The 23,963-nt window shown below is 48.3% G+C and overlaps 10 protein-coding genes across 10 annotated transcripts; 6 read left to right on the forward strand and 4 right to left on the reverse strand.

Moving 5' to 3' along the window:
- Positions 1 to 95: 95 nt before the first annotated feature.
- BT62DRAFT_885607 (uncharacterized protein) lies at positions 96 to 1,399 on the forward strand (the record flags this gene model as incomplete). Its single annotated transcript, XM_043182837.1, has 5 exons — positions 96 to 497; positions 554 to 632; positions 683 to 833; positions 884 to 1,055; positions 1,112 to 1,399. 5 exons carry the CDS (start codon positions 96 to 98, stop codon positions 1,397 to 1,399), a joined length of 1,092 nt encoding a protein of 363 aa, XP_043043227.1.
- Positions 1,400 to 1,846: 447 nt separating this feature from the next.
- On the forward strand, positions 1,847 to 7,237 carry BT62DRAFT_1073154 (uncharacterized protein). The gene is made up of 8 exons (XM_043178918.1): positions 1,847 to 2,090; positions 2,152 to 2,387; positions 2,439 to 3,061; positions 3,113 to 4,464; positions 4,516 to 5,911; positions 5,961 to 6,044; positions 6,104 to 6,446; positions 6,499 to 7,237. The coding sequence occupies exons 2-8, from the start codon at positions 2,153 to 2,155 to the stop codon at positions 7,035 to 7,037; spliced, it is 4,572 nt and encodes a 1,523-aa protein (XP_043043228.1). The 5' UTR covers positions 1,847 to 2,090; position 2,152; the 3' UTR covers positions 7,038 to 7,237.
- Positions 7,238 to 7,349: 112 nt separating this feature from the next.
- Positions 7,350 to 11,400, forward strand: BT62DRAFT_928462 (uncharacterized protein). The gene is made up of 19 exons (XM_043185511.1): positions 7,350 to 7,580; positions 7,633 to 7,822; positions 7,877 to 7,911; positions 7,958 to 8,365; positions 8,415 to 8,473; positions 8,669 to 8,836; positions 8,987 to 9,369; positions 9,420 to 9,535; positions 9,590 to 9,728; positions 9,785 to 9,792; positions 9,847 to 9,861; positions 9,907 to 10,050; positions 10,096 to 10,257; positions 10,313 to 10,347; positions 10,397 to 10,412; positions 10,460 to 10,661; positions 10,711 to 10,765; positions 10,818 to 10,873; positions 10,926 to 11,400. The coding sequence occupies exons 1-19, from the start codon at positions 7,489 to 7,491 to the stop codon at positions 11,271 to 11,273; spliced, it is 2,631 nt and encodes an 876-aa protein (XP_043043229.1). The 5' UTR covers positions 7,350 to 7,488; the 3' UTR covers positions 11,274 to 11,400.
- Positions 11,401 to 12,525: 1,125 nt separating this feature from the next.
- Positions 12,526 to 13,955, reverse strand: BT62DRAFT_604125 (uncharacterized protein). The gene is made up of 6 exons (XM_043181565.1): positions 13,528 to 13,955; positions 13,265 to 13,475; positions 13,202 to 13,215; positions 13,036 to 13,153; positions 12,912 to 12,984; positions 12,526 to 12,861 (listed from the first exon to the last, which is right to left on the reverse strand). Exons 1-6 carry the CDS (start codon positions 13,771 to 13,773, stop codon positions 12,684 to 12,686), a joined length of 840 nt encoding a protein of 279 aa, XP_043043230.1. The 5' UTR covers positions 13,774 to 13,955; the 3' UTR covers positions 12,526 to 12,683.
- On the reverse strand, positions 13,704 to 14,918 carry BT62DRAFT_604229 (uncharacterized protein). Its single transcript, XM_043181566.1, has 3 exons — positions 14,735 to 14,918; positions 14,622 to 14,675; positions 13,704 to 14,566 (listed from the first exon to the last, which is right to left on the reverse strand). Exons 2-3 carry the CDS (start codon positions 14,653 to 14,655, stop codon positions 13,776 to 13,778), a joined length of 825 nt encoding a protein of 274 aa, XP_043043231.1. The 5' UTR covers positions 14,656 to 14,675; positions 14,735 to 14,918; the 3' UTR covers positions 13,704 to 13,775.
- Positions 14,919 to 15,181: 263 nt separating this feature from the next.
- BT62DRAFT_978920 (uncharacterized protein) lies at positions 15,182 to 16,161 on the reverse strand (the record flags this gene model as incomplete). The annotated part of the gene is made up of 6 exons (XM_043189392.1): positions 15,182 to 15,244; positions 15,266 to 15,649; positions 15,705 to 15,800; positions 15,854 to 15,892; positions 15,944 to 16,020; positions 16,077 to 16,161. 6 exons carry the CDS (start codon positions 16,159 to 16,161, stop codon positions 15,182 to 15,184), a joined length of 744 nt encoding a protein of 247 aa, XP_043043232.1.
- Positions 16,162 to 16,214: 53 nt separating this feature from the next.
- BT62DRAFT_978921 (uncharacterized protein) lies at positions 16,215 to 17,175 on the forward strand (the record flags this gene model as incomplete). The annotated part of the gene is made up of 5 exons (XM_043189393.1): positions 16,215 to 16,233; positions 16,281 to 16,528; positions 16,581 to 16,708; positions 16,759 to 16,911; positions 16,962 to 17,175. The coding sequence occupies 5 exons, from the start codon at positions 16,215 to 16,217 to the stop codon at positions 17,173 to 17,175; spliced, it is 762 nt and encodes a 253-aa protein (XP_043043233.1).
- Positions 17,176 to 17,534: 359 nt separating this feature from the next.
- BT62DRAFT_978922 (lysophospholipase) lies at positions 17,535 to 18,790 on the forward strand (the record flags this gene model as incomplete). Its single annotated transcript, XM_043189394.1, has 7 exons — positions 17,535 to 17,888; positions 17,942 to 18,142; positions 18,200 to 18,298; positions 18,358 to 18,408; positions 18,464 to 18,493; positions 18,547 to 18,621; positions 18,671 to 18,790. 7 exons carry the CDS (start codon positions 17,535 to 17,537, stop codon positions 18,788 to 18,790), a joined length of 930 nt encoding a protein of 309 aa, XP_043043234.1.
- A 532-nt stretch (positions 18,791 to 19,322) lies between these two features.
- On the forward strand, positions 19,323 to 21,249 carry BT62DRAFT_928466 (kinase-like protein). The gene is made up of 11 exons (XM_043185512.1): positions 19,323 to 19,518; positions 19,576 to 19,610; positions 19,664 to 19,694; positions 19,745 to 19,813; positions 19,865 to 19,897; positions 19,948 to 20,238; positions 20,286 to 20,365; positions 20,419 to 20,500; positions 20,555 to 20,758; positions 20,816 to 20,949; positions 21,006 to 21,249. Exons 1-11 carry the CDS (start codon positions 19,351 to 19,353, stop codon positions 21,184 to 21,186), a joined length of 1,308 nt encoding a protein of 435 aa, XP_043043235.1. The 5' UTR covers positions 19,323 to 19,350; the 3' UTR covers positions 21,187 to 21,249.
- Positions 21,250 to 23,352: 2,103 nt separating this feature from the next.
- Positions 23,353 to 23,955, reverse strand: BT62DRAFT_886055 (uncharacterized protein; the record flags this gene model as incomplete). Its single annotated transcript, XM_043182864.1, has 1 exon — positions 23,353 to 23,955. A coding segment is annotated over one exon (603 nt), but the record flags the coding sequence as incomplete, so codon positions are not given.
- Positions 23,956 to 23,963: the final 8 nt, after the last annotated feature.

Here is a 23,963-nt window from a genome sequence, read left to right on the forward strand (position 1 = left end):
TCCCCGTTCGGTGTCCATCTCGTGCCAGGTCGCTAGGTAATATAAACTTTAGCGCTGTGGATGCACTCTATTGCCCCACTTCCACCCTGTCCACAATGGGCGTCGCAAACATTCCTTTGGACAAAGCCTATCTCACTGCTATCTGGCTGGAAACCCTCTTTTATGGCGAGTTGTCCATATTCATGGCAACGCGAGTGCTCATTTTTTTCTGTCGTCCAGGCATCAATACCTTTCTTTTCTTCTCGTATCTATGGATTGCGAGATACAGGCAGAAGCCCGGAGCTGTCAACATGGTGGTCTTGTGCACGGCAGTAGCCATGTTCTGCTTCTCGACAGTCCACGTGTCCTTGGGTTTTTACCGTCTGGTTGAAGGCTTCATATATCGTCGCGATCTACCAGGAGGACCCGGAGCATTCTTCTCTGATGTTTCGATACCCGCAAACGTTGCAAAAGTTTGCATACATACCATAAATTCCATACTGGGCGACAGCATTGTCGTAAGTGATACCTCTCTATAATAACTAACCCCGACATTCGCTCAAGATTGTTCAAGGTCTGGAGATGCTATCACGTATGGGGTAGAGACTGGATCGTTTGCATTCTTCCTATCCTTCTGATCATAGCTTCGGCTGGTAAGCAGTATATTGACTGCTCGGATGCTGTTTCGCTAACCTTGCCTCAGTCTGTGGCTTTGGCCAGACAGTTATCTTTGCGCAGGCAAAGACGACGCACAGCGCCTTTGGTCCGAATTTGCAAAGGTGGAACGGGTCTCTTTTTTCACTGTCGCTCGTGACCAACGTTGTCGCGACATCGCTAATTGCCTTTAGAATATGGTAAGCGAGCCTCTTTATTGTTCCCAATTTCAATTAAATGTCGCAAACAGGCATCTCGGAAGACAGCTTACTTTTCCGTCTTCCTTCAGATACCTCAGAGTGCTCACACTCGTCGTCGAGTCGGGTGCGATCTACTCGTCAGCACTGATCATCGAGATCACTTTATACTTTTTAAATACCAACGCCTTTTATATCATATACGACCCTATAGCTCAGTTGACGGTTAGTATCGTTTCTCTATTCCCTTGTTGTGTTGCTCATTATTCTGATTTTCGTAGGCTATAGTGCCTACGATGATAATCGTTATGACCAGTTTGGGACTAACATCCAACAACTTAAATGAGCAGACAAAGTTGTCTGTCGAAACATCACCGCATTTTGCGTTGAAGCGCCACCGCGGGGGTAATACCGCGACTGATTCTTCCTTTGTTGCAGCCCCCAGGAATGGAGTGTTGGGGACTAATAGTGCGTCTGCAGAATCAGGGCTTGAAAGGAGTTTGTACCTGGATATGAAGGGAGATGATCCGGTTCTCTACAGTGGTGGGAGCGGTTCCGATAGTGGGTGATATGCGTCCTGTTGGCAATAGCCTGTGTACAGTACTACTTATATATTTCTTTGGTGGATAGCAATTTTTACGGGGTATTGATCGGGGCTAAGCAGTTTGTTTCAACTGACATCGTCGCAGAGTTCACATGGAATTACCTCAGGTTCCCGGATTTCCTGTCACCGTGTTCTGTTTAATGAACTTTGTTATATGAAGCGAAGAAAGTCAGGCTGCGGCGTTTGGTTACCACGACGCGCCTCGAAGAAACAGAAAATATGCGTCTTTTGGCAACTTTAGCTCGCTTGTAGACGAAATTGTATGCAATTTAATACGACGACTGGTAGCCAAATGGTAACAGAGTCAATGACTCCATTGGCGGCGACGGGACCGATAATACCCGAATCAGGCAAAACCCTAACCTGAGAAGAGGTGGTGACCGGGGTCTGCCTAATTTTTGAGTGACCAACGGACAGATCGCCCTTGTCTTCGTCCCTCGTCCTTGCCTACAGGACAGACTTTGACTCCCGGATCGCTGCCTCTAGCATCCGAAGACTTTCCTTAGTCTCACTTAGACTCTTTAACTCATCTTACAGCTGCTTTCTCGCCTGCTGGCAGGTCATTTTTGACGACCGACCCACAGGAGACAGACCTTTACTCGACACCCAAATCAGTCACTCCAAATCATCCCAACTCATCTCATATTCCAAAATTCGTTGGTATTTTTTTTTTGTTTTTGTTCTCTTCTTTTCTGATATCGCTTTCTGTGCCTGTAGAATGAGCAAATCCGCAACTGCAACAGTACCAAAGATCCCTGCCCAGCTACCATCTCAGTCAGCTTGGTCAAGAGGCCCACCGCAGACCGCGTCTTCGTCCCGATCTCAATCTCCAGCTCCTCAGAATACACCCGTTCATGCAACGCATTCAAGACGTCCTAGTACTCTTGGTCAGGGCATACACATAAAAGATGGAGTGAGCATTCCTCGGAATAACGTAGGAGCTGCAAAGCAAGGTGAATGCTATTCCGCCCCTTCTCTTGCACAGCTAAAATGTGTGTCGCTAGGACCCGCAGTGTCCTTCGGATCTATAGATGATGTTTCGGCGCCAATGTCGTCGTCACCCGCTGCCACACCCCCGATAAAATCAGAGGGTGTCAAAACGTTTGGAACTGTTCCTGCGACGGTCAGCCAGGTAAACGGCAAATCGTCTGTATCCATTGCGAAGCCAGGATCTTCGTCAAATACCTCTAATCTACCACACAAGCCACGTAAACAGGACATTACTAAGTTGTTCCAGAATCCATCGTCGGCGCCCCCGTCCCAAGCCTCCTCAGATACCTCATCTCCTAATATCAGACCTTCAAATCTCCCGCCTTCATCACAACCGCCCTCGATACCTTCATCGTCTCATCCGCCGTATCCTTCCTTCGTTCCCCAAAATGGCATGCGACCTCAGCAACCCAATGCAGGTCCTAATAGTAGTGCTACTGGTTCTGGTCCAAGGTCCCCCCCGTATCAACGGCAGGTCCCTAATGGCAATGCCCCCCGTATACCGAGCGGGCCAACCGGGCCAGGGGCTCCTCAGATGTCTGGGGGCCTTAGTAGTCCTCGTATGACACCCCATCCTCCTCCTGCAAATCTTCCTCCGCCAATGCAAGCCCCAATGACATGGGCTCCTAATTACTATGTAAGTGCAATGCTCTGCCATCTTATCGCGGTCTTCATAATTTTTTTCAAGTATATGGGTGACCAGTCATACATGTATAACTGGTATATTCCCCAGCAACATCAGATGCCGCCTCAACAACCCCAGCATCACCCGCCCCCTCCCAGTGGGCATGTCCCTCCCCATAATGGGATCCCTGTTTCTCCTCGTAATCATCCTCCGCCTCTTCAAGGACCTGGAACCCCGACTCCCGCACATGCAGTACCGGCCACACATTCTCCTCATCTCCCCCCCACAATGTCACATTCTTCGTCTGGGAGTATCGGTGGTTTATCGTCGCCGCCTCCTACTCCCTCCTCCGCCTCGATGCCCGGTACTGGTCGATTAAACACCAACGCTAACACGTTTGTGCCCAGTCAACGGCCAAGTGCTCGGGTTTCGCTTAAAAATGCAGACGGGATGGAAATTAACTTGGAAAAGCTTAAGAATCAGAAACTCAGTCCTGCTCTGCCTGGCACTGCGCTTCCGCCGGTCGTATCGTCGGCGCACGGTAGTCCTAATCGGCGGTCTGTTATACGTATGGAGTCCGAAGAGGAGCGGTCGAAACGCTTAGCGAGTGAGCAGCAAGCCAAAGCCAAGGCAGAGGCAGATTCCAAGGCAAAGAAGGAGAACGAGGAGAACGAGCGTAGGGAGAAGGAGGAGAAGGAGGAGAAGGAGAAGAAAGAGAAGGAAGAGCAAGAGCGCAAGGAAAAAGATGAGAAGGAGAGATTGGAGAAGGAAGCGAAGGAAGCGAAGGAGAAAATGGAGCGAGAGGCGAAAGCGGCCAAAGAGAAACAGGAACGAGAAGCGGCTGAGAAGAAGAGGCTGGAAGAAGAGGCTATTGAGAAGGAGCGCTTGAAGAAGGAGGAAGAGGAGAGGGAAAAGGAGAAAGAGCGTCTCCGGCTAGAGGAGGAACAGCGAAAGAAGGAGGAGGAAGAGGCTGAGAGGAAGCGGTTGCAGCAAGAACAGGACGAGAAAGAGAAGGAACGGTTACGCCTGGAAGAGGAAGAGAAGGAACGCGCCCGTATCGCAGAGGAAGAAGCCACCAAGGCTAAAGCTAAAGCTGAAGCTGAGGCCGCTGCTGCCAAGCCTGAGGAAGGTGAGGTCATAGAAGAACTTTCCAGCGCTGATACCGCAGCAACAAGCAAGGACAAGGCCAAGGAGAGGGATCTCCGAATCAATACCACGTCTCCCCCGTCTGAGCTTCCCCGACGTCGCCCTGGCCCCCTCGATCTCTCTACCACCAAGGCCAACATTCCCGCACCGCTTCCTTCTGCTCTTGCTACCGCTCGTAACATCGATGACTTAGGCCGCGTCCCTTACCCCGAGGGAATCAAGAGTCCTAGAGTTGAGCTCAACATAAATGCTAAGGATGGGAAATTCAGGTGTGCTATCATTGTTCAACGTCTACAAGCATATGCTGACATTGATATCAGATACGACCGAGACTTCCTTCTGCAATTCATGTCGATATGTAAGGAGAAGCCAGACTCACTTCCTGCCCTCGATGCTATCGGTCTTGAGCCGTCAGACCAGAGTTCCTATCCCATGAGTCGCGGTGGATCCGGGCGACATCGCCAGGGCTCTGGTGCTGTTCCACCTCAGCGCCAGAACTCCACTGGGCTTGGATTCAACCCAGCATCCTCCTTTGGTAAAGGAGGATCCAGCAGCACGTTCAGCATGGGCGGCATGGGCAACTTTGCAACCATCGGCGGGTCCAAGCTTAACAGCGACGACCGATTCAATATATCCAACAACATGCGTGCTACATCTGTTAGTGGTGCGACGTCTATGCCATTTGGCGGCCGGCCTTCTCAAATGCAAAGAACGGCAAGCCAAGGTGGCCCGGGTGGTGCCCCCATGGGCAGCAACCGAACTCGGAGCAAGCGTGGCGAGAAGCGCAACGACAGCAATAGAGTTCAGACTGGTCCTGGAACTCAGCACGGGCACGGCATGGGTGGTCATGGACCTGCAGCAGCTCTGGCTCAAGCGATGCTCGAGCCTGTTGCGCCATTGCAGCAAACTGCCAATCGCTGGGACAGGCGTGTGCTTAGTTCAAACGGTCCGGACTCTCCCGATCTCGTTGACCGTAAGGTCAAGGGTCTTCTCAACAAACTTACAATGGAGAAATTCGACTCCATCTCCGATCAGATCATCGCATGGGCGAACAAATCCGAAAAGGAGAAAGACGGCCGAACTCTCATCCAGGTCATCAGGCTTGTCTTTGAGAAAGCCACTGATGAGGCTACATGGTCCGAGATGTATGCTCGTCTCTGTCGGAAAATGATGGAGCAAATCAGTGCAAAGGTCCAGGATGATAGCATCAAGAATCCTGAGGGCAAACCCATCGCTGGCGGGCAACTGTTCCGGAAATACCTTCTCAACAGGTGTCAGGAAGATTTCGAGCGAGGCTGGGTGGCGAAGGAAGCTGCGGCTGCAGCTGCAGCTTCCAAGGCCATCGAGGATGAAGCTGTCAAAGCTGCTGCCCAGAAGAAAGGGGATGGCGAGGAGGAGGTCGCGCTGTATTCTGAAGAGTATTACGCTGCACAGAAAGCGAAACGTCAAGGTCTCGGTTTGATTAAATTCATTGGTGAATTGTTCAAACTGCAGATGTTGACGGAGCGTATCATGCACGAGTGTGTCAAGAAGTTGCTTGGAAATGTCGAAAATCCCGAGGAAGAGGAGATCGAATCCCTCTGCAAACTTTTGACTACTGTCGGGCAATTGTTGGATACAACAAAGGCCCGCGCTCATATGGATGTGTACTTCTCGCGCATGAAGGAACTTACGAAGAGCACTAATGTTAGCTCGCGTATGCAGTTCATGTTGCAGGTACGTTTTACACTGTCGGTGAGTTACTCTCCTAACTAACTCTGTCTAGGATGTCCTCGAGCTGCGTGAGCGGAAATGGATCAGCCGCAATGCTGTTGCTGCGCCTACCACGATCGCTCAGATCCACGAAGCAGTAAGTGCTTTTTTTTTTCCCTTTCATTCCGGATATTGCCGTCTCATCCCGTTTCAAAGGCTGCGAAGGAGAAAGCCGCCCAAGAGAAGGAATCATATCAACGTCAAATGTCAATCTCTCGCGGCGGATCCCGACGGGGTGGAGAACGAGGCGAATTTCCACAAGTTGGCGCCGATGGCTGGGCAGTCGCTGGAGGTAACTCTGCCCCACGACCTCCTTCCAAGGCCGGCGATCTGTCCAAGTTTGGTCAGATTAGTAACAAAGGCGCACCTCTTACTTTTGGTCCTCAAAGCAGCATATACGCCGGAAAGAAGGACAAGCGAGAGTCTGTCCAACGGACGAATTCTTCTTCACAGAACATGTTTTCTATGCTTGATTCTGCGGAAAGTGCCATACCCAAAGGTAAAAATTTCCAGCTCTTCCGTGGAGCTGTCGATCTGATTTGATTTACTAGAAACGTTCCAGCGTAAGCGCCTTATTCTTGCGCCTCGGTCGAAGCCAGTTGAGGGTCAAGAACACGCGCTGACGACCGCAGAGTCCGAGGCTAGCTCAGACGAAGAAGTAATCGCTGAACCTGAACCTGTTGAGATAAACAACCAAGACGCCAAGAAGAAGATAGAGGAGGATATCAAGGAGTTTGGCGCCGTTCGGAATCTCGATGAAGCAGAAGTTTATTTCACGCAACTTCCTGCTAAACGCCACCCTCTCTTGGTTGACAAACTGATTTCATTTGCTGTGGAGTCGAAGGAGACAGATGCGCAGCTAGTGGCGCAGCTATTCTCACGTGCCTCGGCCAAGAATCTCTGTACAATTGCTGATTTTGAAAGCGGATTCGCCGCAGTGCTCGAGTTCCTGGAGGACATTGCTATTGATGCACCGATGGCCTTCAACCTGATGGCAATAATGATGAAGGGCCCCGCCTTTGATGATGAGCAACGGACACGCTTAGCCTCGAAGACGGACAGTGCCAAACTTCTTGGGCTTTTATCTTAGACTGTGATTTCGTCTTGCATCGTACTGTATCCGTTATCCCATGTTTTCTCTTTCTGCATTGTTCTCATACTTTGGCATATTGTTTATTCTACGATGCTTTCAGTGCATCTTTCGGTACCTACTTATTTCTGTTTTGCCTGCACATGTACGTAGCAACGGTAGCATACTACCGAGCAGAAGAGTTTCATTTTTTCTGCATCATTTACTTAGTAACCGGAGAGTTCCTTGCACCGCATCGCGTCATGATCATCAATCGTGGGAATTTTCCGTAAGCGGGTTTACCGGTTTGCTGTTAGATAAATAACTATTTGGGTCGACTGCGATCTGGTTCCCTTTTTCTTCTTGGGGCCGCTCGAGCCTTTGCTTGTTATCCTTATTGGACTGCATTCCCCTTTCCTGCTCGAACATCAATAACCTCAAGCCCCTGTGCAACCTCAGGCTCTCATTTTTCATGCCCTCGATTCGTTCATCTTTGGCGTCGGGCGTGAGCTGGAAACATATCAAAAGACATCTCAATTTCTTTCGTGTTCATCTACTGTTCTTGTCAGTCGGTCTGTCTCGCATTGTACTTGCCATCACTTACCTGTTCGTGCAGCGCTTTCACACCCCTGATCTTTTCTGGAATATTTTATGCGAGCAATGGACAGTACCATATATCCTACATCGATTCTCTGTTCAACTGCGTCAGTGCGATGACCGTCTGCGGTTTGTCTACCGTGGATCTCAGTAGTCTCACTCCATGGCAGCAGGTTATACTTTTCATTCAGATGTGTCTAGGCAATCCAGTACGTTTCCGTTCCTTCCTCCACATCTATGGATCCACTGCTGACACGCTCCAGGTTCTCGTGTCCTGGGTCATGGTTTACATCCGAAGGTGAGATCCGTCGCCAATTCTCACTTCTAGACTCACACGCCTTTAGACGCTACTTTGCCAAAAAGTTTCGACGCATCATCGCAGAGACCAGCGCCGTTCATATCGCCCCCATTGACGCCGAGGAAAAGTATGTACCCTGGTTCCGCCGTATTTTCACCTCGCGGAACAAAACGGTGACTGTGACAGAGGTTGGAAGAGACAAGGGGGCCGAGACAGAGCGACGAAGCTGCATTATTCGCAAGAAGCTGCGAACAGACATGATCAGACGCATGGACGACGCTCCGAAGCGTGTGGATCCGAACGGGTGGATATCTGAAGGCAGGACGATACCGCTGCAAAGATTTAGCACTGTACAATCTAACCAGGACGTTCCTCGGCATCTTTCTTTCGCGTCGCCCTCGCCTGAACGGCCTCCGCAATCTCCACGTATCACAAAGGGTCCCTTAATGAAGAGGTAAGCGAGTCTGCCCTTAGCTTTTGAATTCCTAATATATCCTTCTTAGATTGGTACGACGACTATCAGACCCTGGGACGCCTTCGAGACAGAATTCACTCAAGAACGGTGAGTTTTTGTCTTGTCAGTGCCAAGATCACAACGGCATGATTACACTGTCGCCCGTTGTTCTGATAATGCCCACGTTGTTTTTTACATGGCTCGTCCTAGCCGTAACAGCGCCCCGGTCCGAGAAATTCCACCATGTGGAATATTTCCCTGTTACCTCTTGTCAAAATATCAAAAAGACTGATATATTTGCAGCTCCCATGCACAGGTCAGAAACGATGGCTATAGGTTCCATGGGGAAATTTCCGCGTACACAAACTGTGGAGTTCTCATTGCCAAAGCAACCAAATCGGAGAATGAGAACAGAAAGAACTCAAACTTCGGAACTTGATGTTGATGCCACGGCGTCTGCGGAGAATCACAGTAAGTTCTTGTTTTTTCTGCTCTCTAGAGCTCTTGGAATGATCCGGAATGTACGGTACTATCCTTCTTTCCGATGGGCCGTATGCTGCGAATCATGTTCGAGATCCATGGACGCATTCAGCCATAGTTAGACTGACTTTTTTTTTGCAGGGCCACACAGGACACCTATACAGCCTCATTTGTCGATTCCCACCCATACGACAACCCACATGCACAGGGCCAGCCGAGCGCCGACGAGGCACAGTGGTTTGGGCGGATTTCCCATGCCGCACGAAATTCTGGGCAGCTTGATCAGTCGATTCTTTCCCAAGTTCAAGCGGAGGCTGACGAGAACATTGACCGTACCAGCTTCAACCACAATTGCGTCTCAACGGAGAGCGACTCTAACATCTGCGAAGACTGTTCCATACATTTCTTTTGACGCCGTTGTGGGACACAATTCATCTTTCCCATACTTGACTAGTAATCAGATCGAAGAGCTCGGCGGCGTGGAGTACCGTGCGCTGAATGCCTTGCTTTGGATTGTTGCCGGGGTATGTCCCCTTCTGCTTCTGTTAGACGTCCCGCTTACCCTTTGGAATAGTATCATATACTCATCCAGCTGACAGCGTTTGTCATGATTTCTCCGTACATATCTATGTCCAGGTGGAGTTCCGATTTCAACACTCCCTCATTGCTTCGTTCATTATCGCCGGTATGGTATGTCCAACTGAGCGTCAGAAATATAGCATCATTGGCTCACGGAGTTCTAAGGTTTTCACTCTTCCAGGTGGTATCTGCCTATACCAACACGGGCATGTCATTGGTGGACCAGTCGATGGTCCCGTTCCAGGAAGCGTACTTGATGATATTTGCCATGATCTTCTTAATTTTAGCCGGAAATACTGCTTTTGTAGGTCTACCTCTATTTGTTTAACCTGGAATGTACTGACTGCCTATACCCACTAGCCCATCTTGTGAGTCTTCCTCCGTCTAGCCGCCTAATAAACATACTCAATGTCGGCACTCAGTTTACGGTTTGCGATGTAAGTTCTCTTCTCGCTTTCTCGTTCTGTTTTGACAATATTTAGATGGATGCTAACGAAAATTGTACCTGAAAACTCACGAGCAAACGAAACCTTACACTTTCTACTTGATCATCCTAGACGATGTTTTATCTATTTATTTCCTTCTCATCAGACCTGGTTTCTTCTGACTGTAGTAATTTGCCTGAAGTACGTCCGTTCTTCTTTGCCATGCTGATACTGACTGCTGGACAGCTTTACGGATTGGTTCTTCTTCATGGTGTTGGATATTGGGACCCCTGCGATTGAAGTCATCCCCTTGGGCACTCGATTCGTCATAGGGTTGCTACAAGCAATTGCCGTCCGAGCTGCGGGCTTCGCTACGGTAACACTGTCGGCCCTTGCTCCAGCTGTTAAGTGAGATTTCACATTTACTCGTCAACCAGTCCAAAATCCAACCCCTAAATCACAGAGTGCTCTATGTCGTGATGATGTATGTCAGCGTCTGTAAGCGTATTCACTCGTCGTTTTGTGTGTTCTTGCTTAATCTATTTAGACCCCATCGCGATGAGGTTAGTTTCTAACATAGGGCCAAGGACGAATTCTCATTGTTTACCAGTGTCCGTTCGACGAATGTATATGAGGAGCAATCTTTAGGTATCTATCGTGAATCCGAGGAGTCAGAAACCGAGTCGGAATTTGAACCTACCGGGCCTCGAGTCGTTGTTTGGAGTCGTTATTTGACTATGCATGCGCGAAAGCAGCTGGCTTTCGATATGTGGTGGCTAGGGTTAGCGTTGTTCTTAGTATGCATTATTGAGGTATGTCCGCATCCCCTTATTCTCTCCGGCTGTTCACACATCTGTGTAGCGCCCTGAACTCGATAACACCGCCACGATGAGTTATTTCAATATTTTTACTATTGGTGAGTGTGCACTCAGTCGCAGAAACAAGGCCTTTGAACTTACCCTCAATAGTTTTCGAGCTTGTCTCTGCGTACGGAACTGTCGGATTGAGCTTGGGCCTTCCCTACGTATGTTCTCTTCAGTTTGACGTACTTCATATGCCCTTATCGTCTCTCACAGGCAAATTATTCGTTCTCAGGCTCCTTCCGGACATTGTCAAAGCTCATTGTTTGCTTCGTGATGCTTCGTGGCAGGCACCGAGGCCTTCCTGTTGCCATTGATCGTGCTGTCATGTTCCCTATGGAGTTCTCCAACAACGATGGAGATGACGATGATAAGGACCAGGATAGTGCTAGTGATGCAGCTGTTATTGAAAACGATGATGATGCAGTAGCCGAGCAGAAAAGTATCAATGGTGACACATTTGATCTTCGACAGCGTCCTGGGTCACATTTAGAGGAAGAAGACGAGTCGCTGCACAGTCTCCACCGACCGGGCGATGTCAACGAATCTGCAAATCCAAGTTGACCACCGTCCTCTATCGGCTCTTGGATTTTTTTGGTTGTATCATGTTTAGCGCTTCCAAGAAGCTGACATAAGTACATGCAAGTAGACTTACATTATGCACTCTATAATGATAATGCATACGATAGTGGATGGAACGATGCAAAGTATTGAACCCAACCCTTAGCTCGGTATACTAAGGATGGAAACACAATGTGTATATGTCATTGCAATGGCCATGATAAAGGAATAGGTCCCCTGTATTTGGGCTTCCTAGGCTGGATTCTCATTCACTGGTGCCCCATGGTGGCTGCAGCATCAGGGAAATTACGGAGCGTTTGAACCTATCGATTGCGAAATTGATACGCCGTGGCCTTTTGAGTACGGAAGAGTACGAAATGTTGCGTTAAATATAACATTGAGCCTTATTTCTGATATAACTGGCCCTTTCATGGTTGATGGCTATCCAGGGCATGCTTCCTGGTGCGAGCGAGCATACTACCCAGAGCCTATTCACGGCAACCAGCGAATCTACAAACTTCACTTCGCCGTCTTCCAACGTTCTCTTCACCAAGGCCATGATATTGCTGCAATGCACCGTGTGCTTAGCAAACAGATGGCAGCCCAGTATGTTCGTTCATTATATCACCGGCGAGCCACAGCACTGATTAGTTCACCTCTGCATATATAGACATGGATGAGATCAGTCTCGTATTCGAAATGCTCATCCTAGTCTCCGCCTTGCTAGTGCAATTCTCCACTGTGCGGTGATCAAGATTTTTCGCGTTTATTGCTCTGCAGATTTGGATTCCAAGCAGAAGTGCTGTCGGTCAGTCGGCTTCGTGTTTGATGTGCTTCAAACGAGTGCGTCTACGGAGATGATGATGAATCCAATCATTGGGACAATCTGCTTCCTGACGGCAGAGACACTGATAGTGTGGAGATAGGCAATGCCGTAGGTGCTCGGAAAGCGTGCGAAACTATGCTCAACATCGCTATCCCTATGGGAGAAGATGAGGCGAAGATGCGGCGCGCTCTGGGGTCTGGAATAAAACTCATGAGTGCAATGTCTATAAACAATCTTTTAATGAGGTGACTGTCCAACTTATATCTGACCATTTTGCTGAAATAAGGTCGCCAACTGACTATAATAGAGGGCTATTATGCGTCGCTGGCGGCTGTGGAAAATTCGAAGACGCAATAGATGCATCTAGGGTTTTCCCGTGACTATCTAAATAGCAGGACCTGTAAGCAATTCCCGTTATTTTCGGGCCCGTTTTCTCCTCGTCTCACCCAGGTCCTCATCACTAGATGCAGCCAATTGCTTCTCCAGCTCCTGGAACGCGTCCGACAACTTTCGTCTGTCCTTTATCGTCAATACGCGAAGAACGAGGAGAAGAAAATAGATGTTACTTCCGAAGATACTTGTGCAGACTAAGCTGTCGCAGGAGTAGGTGGGGTTTTCGATGGGATAGTTGAGCTAGGGCCGTTCAAATTCGATGCACGGGACTTATTTCTGCTCGTGCTGTTGACTTCTTCAGGAGGAGAGGTCGATGGATTATCCAGTATGACTTTATATCTAGCATCGCCTAGCTCCCACTTCAGCTTACGTCTGAAAGTTTTCATTAGCCGTAGCAGAACAGGGAATGCACAGGGCATTACCTTTGCAGCACTTGCTCTATCGCAGCCATCACAGATCTATCCTTGATCCCAACCCTGACGTGAGAGTCACGTCCTGGAGGAATTTCGTCAGATGAAGAAGACCCGACGAAGTAAAGATTGAGACCAAATATAAGCCATACGTGCGGGTCACGGTGCGCTATCGCGTCTGTGATGATGCGCTCTGCAAAAAAAGTGGCCTCTTGTGCGTGGAGACAGTGTAGATCATGAGAAAATGGGACAGTCTACGTTGTCTTCAATACAGTCGCTCGGTATAGTTGAAACAGGGTTACCTTCTTGTTGTTGTCTGTGGCAAAGTTTGGAAGACGAAAGGAAAGAAGTGTCGGTAGACGCACCGGTAAAGATACAATGGGCAGCAGCAGCATTGTACCTGTGCATATTCCCAAGGTGCTCGTGGGCGTCACAGGTGTAAAGTGCTGTATCTGTTTTGTTCCGTGCCCGTTGGGCAAGATCGGAGAGACGAAATTTCTCCATCGCCTGTGCTCCCTCGTGGTTTGCTAGTACTCGTAGAGGATGCTGTCCTGTACCTGTCTGCCAGTATTTTGACTCCCAAGCCCGTCAGCCAAGGATGGAATACTGGCCACAGAAGTGAGCTCACCAGCGGCCGAAAACGTCGTGTGTAGGATTCTTGATATTTCGCCTGATCGACGACATATCCATGGTGGAGATCGGAAGAGGGAGGATTTACATTGAGCGTACTAGTTATGATAGAAGAAACGTCTGGACGTCTGAACCGCCTCATCGTACCACTGTAGCTACATTGAGTGTCACAGACAAATATGACCACATACTCCCCCACCCCCGGGGGGTCGGGCCGACTGAAATTCCTTTCTACAGCATACATCGTCACCTAATACGCAATTTTCTCATAGCATCCAACACATCGCATTCACCATCCATCCCAACAATCGTAATCTGAGTTGTAGGCGACTCATTTTCCAAACTTGTATCTTCAGATGCTGCACCGGCCTCCCGACAAATAACCACTCTCTCTACAGTGTAGGACACAAAAGGTGGGTTTCCAGGGGGTTCCAAACAGAATTCAAAAGATTCGGCGTACATCTCGTTCGCGGAATCATCACCTGCTTCGTGACGCGATAGGGAAACAAGTGAAGACGCTGACGATGACAACGTTGAACGAGTAACAGAAATAAATGAATTAGCATTGGATGTCCCCATCCTCTTCAAATTCTTCTTCCAGATGCTGGCTAGAAATAGATTTCGCTGCGCAAACATGGTACTCTTGCCGAAAGGCCAGCGAATAGGTGCTGCAGGAGAGGAGGGCGAGGGCGACAGAGAAGATTGAGGTGACGGAGATGGGCCACACCAGGGCATGTCATAAAAGCCGAGACCGATGGGCTCTGAAGTGGAGACTTTACGCCGCCACTTAGCTGGAAACGTGAAGCCTGGAAATTTGGACTTTTCCTTCGTATCGAGCTCGCTTTTGGTGGGCTTGACTGTGGAATGTCGAGAACCTGCACATCCTCGTCCATAAGTGCGAAAATCGGGCTGTGGGGTTGTAGCCAGAGGTTGTTGACTATGCGGAGCTTTGATGGCTGTTTCAAGGACCCCAGACTTTGGACGATGTCCTCTGCTGTCAGATAACGATAGACATGGAGTGGGGAGTGAGCTGTCGGCTGTAGTTTATATTAGTGAGGCAAGCGAAAGTACGCATGAATATGAACGACGAACAATAGAAACGAGTCCTTGTTTTGACGTAGTACATGAAGTGAACGTAAGAAATGCCTGAAGAAGCTGTTATGAGCTGGGCAGTCGCCATTTAGGAGGTGTAAAAGAAAACTCACGATTCTAATTGGGCGTGGAAGAATATTCGGAGCGCTATCAAAGCTCACTCGGGAAAAGCAGGTCCCGCCTGCAATTTTCAGAATATATCACTGGAGGAATTGAAGATTATAGAAACGAAAAGGTACTTATATAAGCAAGTAGATGTAATTTTGACCCCCACATTGCATTACGAAAAAGGAAAACCAGAATGACGAAGTAAATTAGGAGACCTTTCTCAATAAGGACCCGGAAACAAGAGCACAAGAACAAAGAACAAGACACGCACGCACGTAACGGCTCGGATGATTCAAGGAATGCTTTGTATAGACTTTGTTTGGGCCATTGAAACGAGCGACAATGCACGGATGATGATGGAATATACGCGTACATAACACAGCGCTACAAAGATCAAGTCCTCCTATATATACACATGGTGGTCAGCGATCTCAAAAACGAAACGAGAATGCCTACCTCTGCACAAATCTTTTGAATAGGTTCTCAAGTCGATTTTCCGACTGCGTTGTGCTTTCCTTTTGGGAAGGCTTTCGAACAAATGAGCCTACGTCTAATTGTGTCTCCACTCCAGGGCGAGACCACCGCTGAACCAGCGCCAACATCTGTTTCTCCGACCATCTCAAAATTGTCGCTTCCTTCTGCCAAACTCCTGTAGTCCATACAGCAAGCGGTCCACCCTTGGCAGAAGGGGGTTCACGATCCAGTCCCAGAAATGACCGCCATCCCTTCCAGGATCGAATGCGATTAGCAAGGACAACATCAGTGAATAACCGATCTCCGACTATGATCAACTCTTTGTCTTCGACTGGGATGGGCAGCGAGGAGTAGTATTTCCGGATCGCAGCAATACATGAATAAGAGGGCTTCATTGTTGTGTGAATCAGAACTGGCACATTCAGGTGATAAGACACCGATTCAGCCTGCCAATCATTGTAATGTTAATCCAGAAACGAGTGAGTTCAGTGTGCGGCAAACCTGTATCCCGCCTGCGTCCAGATGGGTTCCAGCTGAGTTACTGACAACAATAACATTTCTTTCGCCAAAAGTCTCCCGACATTCTTGCCAGGCAGTCTAGGGGAAATGGAGTGGGAAAGGAGACCAACGGATGTTGTTTAGGTACACACCTTCAACTCGGGCACTAGCTCATCTTTGTGAGGGAGGGTCTACAAAAGGTGTAAGAAATATATACGAGAATAGAAGATAATAAAATTTACAAGGCAGTTATCTTTGTCGAATATAGCGCCGCGGTATCCAGCCCGTTTTAGAGCCAGAAAGTCAAGCTGGCGTATGTCTTTTCTGCGACAAATATCTCAACATTAGAAGGATAGATAGCGAAAAAGGGCGCGCCTTTCACGATAAGAGAAGGTACTATGACCCGGGGATACCAGAGCAATTGTAGAGGAACGCGCAGGCCCGGTACATTGAGCGGCATGTGCAAGCCTATGTTTCCCACGGCCTTCCACATTTCCTTCAACGTCGACAACCATGGCCGACTTGTTTTCCTGTAAGCACCTCTCCTCGAATTATGCTGTTTTCTAATGCAATGTACAGCTCCCAATGATGATATCGACTTCGACCGTGCCGCATCTGCCTTCCCTGACATTTCCCTGGACGGCGAGGGCGACATCCCTGTATCAGCACAGTTGGCTCCTGCACTCCCAGCAGGAAACTCTGGTTTCTCTTTCGACGACTTCAATAGCCCGCCTCCCATTTTTGCAAAGGAGACGCCAGTAAAGGTCACTGGTGACGAAGACATTGAAAAGTTTGAGAGCGAGTTCCCTGACATTGACGTTGGCCCAGTGCGTTGAATAACTTGCATTTAAAAACACAATAACTGACTTTGCTCAATAGACTTCTCCACCTCTGCAACAAACGCCGACATTCGGAGCAACGTTTGCGCCCCGTCCACAGCCGTCTGTATTCTCCTCAACACCTATCCTCACCCAAACCATCGAGGAAGACGAACCGGAAGTGATCAAGTAGGAGATGTCTGGTTATGCACTGCATTCTCTTGCTGACCTCTTTATAGGGAATGGCGTGCGCGTCAAGCTGAAGAGATCGCGGCTCGTGACGAAGCTTCCAAGGCCCGCCGTCAGGAGATTATCAGTCGAGCAGAGAGAGCCATCGATGAATTTTACGAAAAGTACAACGCAAAGAAGGAGGATACTATTGCGGAGAACAAGTGAGTGAAAAACCTACCAAGAACATTTGTATTCTAATTATTGGTCATAGGGAGCAAGAGCAGGAGTATCGCCAGTCTTTGACCGAGTCGCTGTCCAAGGGTACGACTTGGGACCGTATCTGTGATATTATTGAACTTCAAAACTCGCAAAGCAAGACCATTGCAAGGGCTGGGCCTGGAACGACGGATTTGACACGGTTCAAGGAAGTTCTGCTGAGATTGAGGAGGGAGGGTGACGCTGCTCCTGGTGCTGGTGGCTACTAGATTTCTTGGACTTTTTGACTCTTTATTACCTTGGATGGATATCATACGAAGCTCTTCAGATAAAATTCCATTGACTTATTTAATACCTTCTGCTCATGACGTGTATGTCAGTGACTAAGCAACTTTGCACTTGCCTCCTTCTGTACTATCGCGAAACAAGACAATATTCCAGGAAAAACTGAAGAAAGTCATGGATAAGTGATTCCACGTCGGCTGAATCACTGATAGCTGGGCTGTGTCAGGTTCCATTCAATCTATCACGACGACGGGTAGGGGTACCGGGATACCCAATCGAGTCTGATATTCAAAAGACCGGGGATTGGGGCAACGACGAATAATCTCACTACCGCTTCTCATCCATGGCGTCGACATTGACCGAGTCCTGGATCCAAGGCCCTCATTCCACCAATTTTTTCACTCGTTACTTCAAGGCCGACAGTCCCAGGGCCGTCATCGTCTTCGTTCATGGTTTCGGGGAACATTGCAGTCGATATACCGAGCTGCACTCCCAATTTGCTGAGCGTAATGTCTCTGTCTTCACCTATGACCAGCGGGGCTTTGGGAGGACGGCACTGGACAAGGAGCACAAGAGTAAAGGCAGCTCGTATGCCAGAACAAGCTGGGTCAACGAAATGGAAGACGTTGCTTGGGCTATCCAGCATGTGCAGAAGGAGCTTCCCGGAATACCCGTGTTCCTCATGGGACAGTCCATGGTTCGTGCTCGTCTTCACTTTCGGCGGCAGCTCAGAATTAATCTTTGAGATAGGGCGGTGGAGAAGCCTTGGGATTCCCTACTGAAGGAAAGACTTCTCCTTATGTTTCGACAATCGCGTCTTTGTCCGGCGTCATAGCTACGAGCCCTATGGTTGAGCAGACGTTTCCTGTCAATAAGCTCTTGCGTTGGAGTCTCAGCAAATTGGCCTTCCTCACTCCCTATGTTCTCTTCCCGGCGGATCTTATTCCTGATGTGAGCCATCAATTCACAACTCGATGCCTCTGCATTAGTTGCTGATTCCACCTTTAGGAACTGTCTCGCGATACTTCTGTCGGTGCAGCCTACGTGAAGGATCCTCTCGTAAAACCCTCGGGAAGTCTCCTTGGTCTGATGGACATGCTCGATCATGTAAATTTTTGACTTTGACAGTTCATAAAGTGTCGACTAATTATTGCATCATGACATAGGGCGAGGACCTTCTGAAATCACGATGCCATCATTGGCCCAAGAAGCTTCCTGTACGTCTGATTGTTCGCGGTCCCGTTGTGCCAACGTCTCATCTTTTTTATTTAGTTGATCATCTTTCATGGGACGAATGATAGGGTTTGTCTAGATTGGAAATCCATATTACGGTGATGGAATTAACACTGCCTTAGATTACAAGTCCGAAGGCAAGTCGGGCATTTTTCGACGCAGTCGGCACGGAGGATAAGAAATACGTATCATACCCCGTGAGTTCCAAATCTCACAGGTACCTTGGAATGCTCAAGCACTTTTCAGGGTGCATTCCATGAGCTCTCTAATGAGACAGAAGACGGCGTGAAGGATAAATTATTGGAGGAGTCTCTGGCTTTTATTGAGGAGCATCTTATTCTTATTCCAGAGACGTCGAAATTATAGAGTATACATATATACTCGCCAGTATATAATTATTCAAAATGGTATGCTTACTGTATCTTTTATTCTCGGGCTTTTATGACACAGAGGTTTTTCTTACTTCGACTTTGAAAGACTATACATGTCGGTCTTCAGATGGTGGCGAAAGGCAGTTCAAGCTCACGCTTAAGGCTTTCAATGCATATATTATAAGACGAGACGACGCATCGACAGTCGAGCGTTCAGAATCCTTTCATTGTCAGACCAGTAATCACTTTACCTGGAGAATTTTAATCTTACTGGTCAATAGCTCTCTCGAGATTCATTTTCAAAGATCTAATGGCTACGATTACAAAATATTTTGTGTCGCATCGCTCATGACATTTATCTCGACACCTCTCAACACCACCACAAACACAGTTGGCCCCTATGATACTGATCGCAGAGTGGCAGTGCTCATCAAATGCCAAATAGAATCACTGTCGTGTCAATATAATCACTCGTCGTGTCAATATAGAGCTTTCACCTGTACCACCACCTTTGTATATATTCCCACCCTTCCAAGACTTTGTCCAGCCGCCACCATGCACAGACACACTTTTACCGCCCTCAACTCCACTTTCATCGTCGATTCCGAGTACCAATTCGTCAAGGAACTCGGTCAAGGCGCTTATGGGTGTGTGGTCGCTGCCAGACATCGTAGATCAGGCGAGGGTTGTGCCATTAAGAAAATTACCAATATAAATACGAAAGTGTGTCCTTATTCTGCTTGTTCCAGCTCTAGTTGATCTTTGGTGCCCTTCCCTTAGCGTATTTTGACAAAGCGATGTCTGAGAGAGATCAGGTATGCATTACTGGCTGCATTTTCTTCTGTAGTTTTGATCGATATACATATAGGCTATTGCATCACTTCCGAGGACACAAGAATGTCTGTCCTCTGATTCCTGACCATTCTTGCATCGCTTATATCCCATGCAGATCACCTGCGTGTACGATATGGACATTGTATTTCAACCCAATGGCAACTTCGATGAAGTGTATCTCTATGTAAGTGGGCTGTTTCTAATGGTAGTATTTTTCTGACTACCGCATTTCCAGGAAGAGTTGATGGAGGCCGATTTACATGCTATCGTGAGTATCAGCCCTCCATACACCGGAATACGTTATCGATTGTCATGCAGATTCGATCTGGTCAACCCCTCACGGATGCACACTTCCAGTCTTTCCTTTACCAGACCCTCTGCGGGCTCAAATACATCCATTCGGCCAATGTCTTGCACCGCGATCTCAAACCCGGAAACCTCCTGGTTAATGCTGACTGCGAACTCAAAATTTGCGACTTCGGGCTTGCTAGAGGTTATACTCCTGGAGGGGGGACGTCGAAAGCCGCTGGAAATCAAGGTTTCATGACTGAATATGTAGCGACCAGGTGGTACCGAGCTCCAGAAATTATGCTGAGCTTTGCCAACTACGTGAGTGCCATCTTTTCCCACTGATTCAATTTATAACAACCTACTAGACCACTGCCATTGATGTATGGTCTGTAGGCTGTGTTTTGGCTGAGCTTTTGGGCGGCAAGCCCATTTTTAAGGGTCGGGAGTTCGTAATGATCCTTGTTTCATGTCTGAAACTCGATCTCACCTTTTTTTTAGTTATGTTGATCAGCTTAACCAAATTCTTCATTATCTCGGAACGCCATCTGAGGACACGCTTCGACGTGTCGGATCGCCCCGCGTAAGTTTTTTCTTCCAACCAAGGATTGGCATCTTATAATTTAACATTTTGAAGGCCCAAGACTATATCCGATCTCTTCCTATCAAGCCACGGATACCTTTCTCGACGCTGTTCCCTCATGCCAACCCCCTAGCCATTGACTTACTCTCGGGCATGCTGTGCTTTGATCCAGCCAAGCGAATAAGTTGCGAAGAGGCGCTGAGGCATCCTTACCTCCAAGTATGGCATGACCCGGCTGACGAGCCTATTTGTGATTCGGTATGCTGTCTTTGTAATTCCGTGTGTTAGTGACTGAATATTGGTTTTTGCCTGCAGAAGTTCGATTTCGGATTCGAAGAAGAGGACAGTATTGATGGAATGAAGAAATTGATTATTGATGAAGTAAATTCCTTCCGTGTTGAAGTTCGCGCACAGGCTAGGGCCGCGGGTCAAATTCGCCGACAGGACAGGTAATATTTCAATTTTCTTTTCTTACGTGAACGGTAGACGCTCACTGATATCAAAGTCTTCCACTTCCGTCTCGGGATGAGATCATGAACTCCCCAATGCAAGGTCAAGAGGGAACGACCTCTGGCTTTACATCCCCTCCTCAATCCAACAGGCCGCCTACGCCTGTCATGGATGATCCCAGCGAAGAGCTGGAACGGGAGTTGGCTGGCACTCACATCGATGCAAGGAGATCGTAATGGATAACATGTAGTCGTGATAAAAAATCACCGATATGCATACAGACAGTCGTTTATTTATGCTCCAGTGAGTCCGATAACGGAACGTCATGCGAGATTTTGCCATATGTTATTTTACTGTCGGAGAGGTCAGATATATTTGTTTTTATTAACAAGTTTTTTTTTCGCAAGTCAAAGTTTCGGGCCGAAAGAGACATAGACGACATCGGTATTTCCGCACATTGCTACCGACCATCAACCCATTCAACGTTCCTTAGCACAAACTTCAGTGCTCGCACTCAAATCCTTTGACCCCACCCGAGGCTCTTCGTTTGGCGCCACCTCAAATACTCACCGCCACACACGTCTTCAGAGCCGATGAAAATCCAAGTGTACAGGCAACCATGGATAAATGCTCAGAAGGCATAGGGAGCGTGGTGGGTTCGGTGGGGTATTATTGAAAACTAGGAAAGGGGGAGCAGTGCTATCCGGAGTCCGTGGCTCTACAAATTCTGGCAATGGGCAGTCGGCTAGGAGGGTCCATCCGTCCTCTATTGCATGTCTACTCTATGCCTCGTTAACCCGACGAAACAGGGTAGATCCAACATGTGGAAAACACGCCTCACATATCGATATCAAAACTAAGGTGTTTGTGGGCCACGCGATGCCCACAAGTTTCATCCCCTGACTCTCGCTATTTCTGGGACATACCAGGACTGTATGTTCAGGCGATTCAATCTGAACATGGTATATGCGTAGAGTGGGAGGAAGAAACAACGCCGAATCTCTTCTAAGCTTGTCCACCGTTAAGGAATGTATAGCTAAGCCATCATGATGCTGGACTTGAGAACAGAAACAGTCGGGGTCTCTTCCAATGGTTCTAGACTGCCATAAAGAAAGCCCAAACAAGGCTCTAACATCTCTCACGTCCTCCTTTGAATAGGCCCGCTACTCAACTGTTTTTATTAAACAGACTCGAAATTCGCACCGTATTCCGTCAGCGTTTTGTGTTTCTGGTTGTTTCAAGTTGTCCCGGTCAGTGTCAAAGGACGAGTCATATTGATCCACGGGCTTATTGGGCTTCACTGTTTGCATGAACCCGCTCGTATGCCCTCCCCCTCGATTCTACAAAGTTCGCTCCTAAATTCCTGTGATCTAAATGCCACTGCTGAAATTCAGTTGATGATCGTCGAATATCTGCATACTGGAGGAGACTGCCCTAATTGCGTCCTTAGGCAACAGTGACCGTGTCGTCGCTAGGCCTTGTGAAGAGCAATGATCAGCGCGTAGCGGGAGCTTATCCTTCTTCCCACTCGTAGTCGGAAACTTTCAAACCCAGCCTCAGGCTGAGAATTTGCAATTACATGCTGCAAACTGGATCTGGTGCAGCTTCTCGGAACAGAGCCTGTCTAGCAGGCGAGGCAGGTCTCATACGTGGCGAACTCATACTCTTGGATAACCTGAAGGGCGGTACAATGGCAGTGGCAAGGTCATCGATTGGGTGTTTGCGAGCTGGATCGTGGATGAGAAAGTGTCTGCTGAGAATCCCGAAACTGTGTTGGCCTCTGAGATTGCAATTTCTGCGAGAACAACACCCTCACCCAAGTATCCTCTCCCGATAATCGTCGCTGGTGGGCTCAATCCGGAAACCGTGTGTATTGCCGTCGATCAAGGGATTTCCTGGTTAGTGTGGGTGTCGAGACGGGGGATGGCGAGAAGGATCTAGAAAAACTTGGGCATTCTTAGATCACGCCAAGGGGATCCATGGAGAAAGTTGGTTTTTCAAATTCGTGGAAAGTGTTTATCCTCTAAGAAAGGATCTCCCGCCGTAAATCGTCGCTTGAGGAAGAGTTAGGAACTCTGCAAAACATTGAAGTATTGAGCTACAGGGACGGCTGATCCAACTGAAAGGTGGTCTCAGCACTGATACGTTTAGGGGGACAAAAATGATGAACATTGGGATAACATTCGTACCGACAGGAACATTCGTATCGGCAAAGAGCAAGTTACAGTACAGTATACAAGAACCTTTTTTGTTTTGTGCGCAAAAGTCGAAGACGTGGAAACATAACAAAGGGATAGAACAAAAGAAACAGGCAGCAGGTAGTCGAGAACGTCGACTTGAATAATTCTGCACAAATGTATTAGTCGTGGTTTGAAATAAAATATCCAAATTTACCTGATTTCTTAAACAACAATACTGTCAAGCGCTTCCTTTGCTCTCTCAGTAAGACTCTCGCGCGTCCGCGTCACCCTGGCGCTCTCCTGCTCCGCCCTCGAAACTGTATTCACCACCATCGTACCTGTAGTGGTACCATTCAACGGGATGACCGTAGTCAGATAGTCCTCGCTCATAATCTCAACTGCGCAATCCTTCCTCGTGATGTCATATCCCCCCCAGGAGCCAGCATTCCACTCGGCATTCCACGCATCCAAGATGAAGAACATCGTGTCTCTGAACCGATACTTCCTTTGATAGAATGTCACCGTCGAGAGCGGAGGGACGTCCAACATGACAACTTTTTCCATGCTGTCGGTCGTCTCATAATCAGCGAATGTCTTCACAGAGGCATCCATGGTGATCGAAAGGCCATCATAAGCTGCTGCGATTCCAACAGCGGCGGTAACATCAGAGCCTGCGGTGACAGTGAGCCCCGTCGTATACTGAGCGGTATTCGTTTGTGCCGCAGCCGTGGTGTTCTTCCAGGTTGTCTGTGGGACCCAAGTGGCATCGATGAGATAAGTATCGACGGCAGCGTAGAAGGCCTCATCTCCTGGAGATATATAGATGGTAGATC

The sequence above is a fragment of the Guyanagaster necrorhizus genome (genome assembly GCF_019112545.1).
Source record: "Guyanagaster necrorhizus MCA 3950 unplaced genomic scaffold BT62scaffold_5, whole genome shotgun sequence".
Taxonomy (NCBI): domain Eukaryota; kingdom Fungi; phylum Basidiomycota; class Agaricomycetes; order Agaricales; family Physalacriaceae; genus Guyanagaster; species Guyanagaster necrorhizus.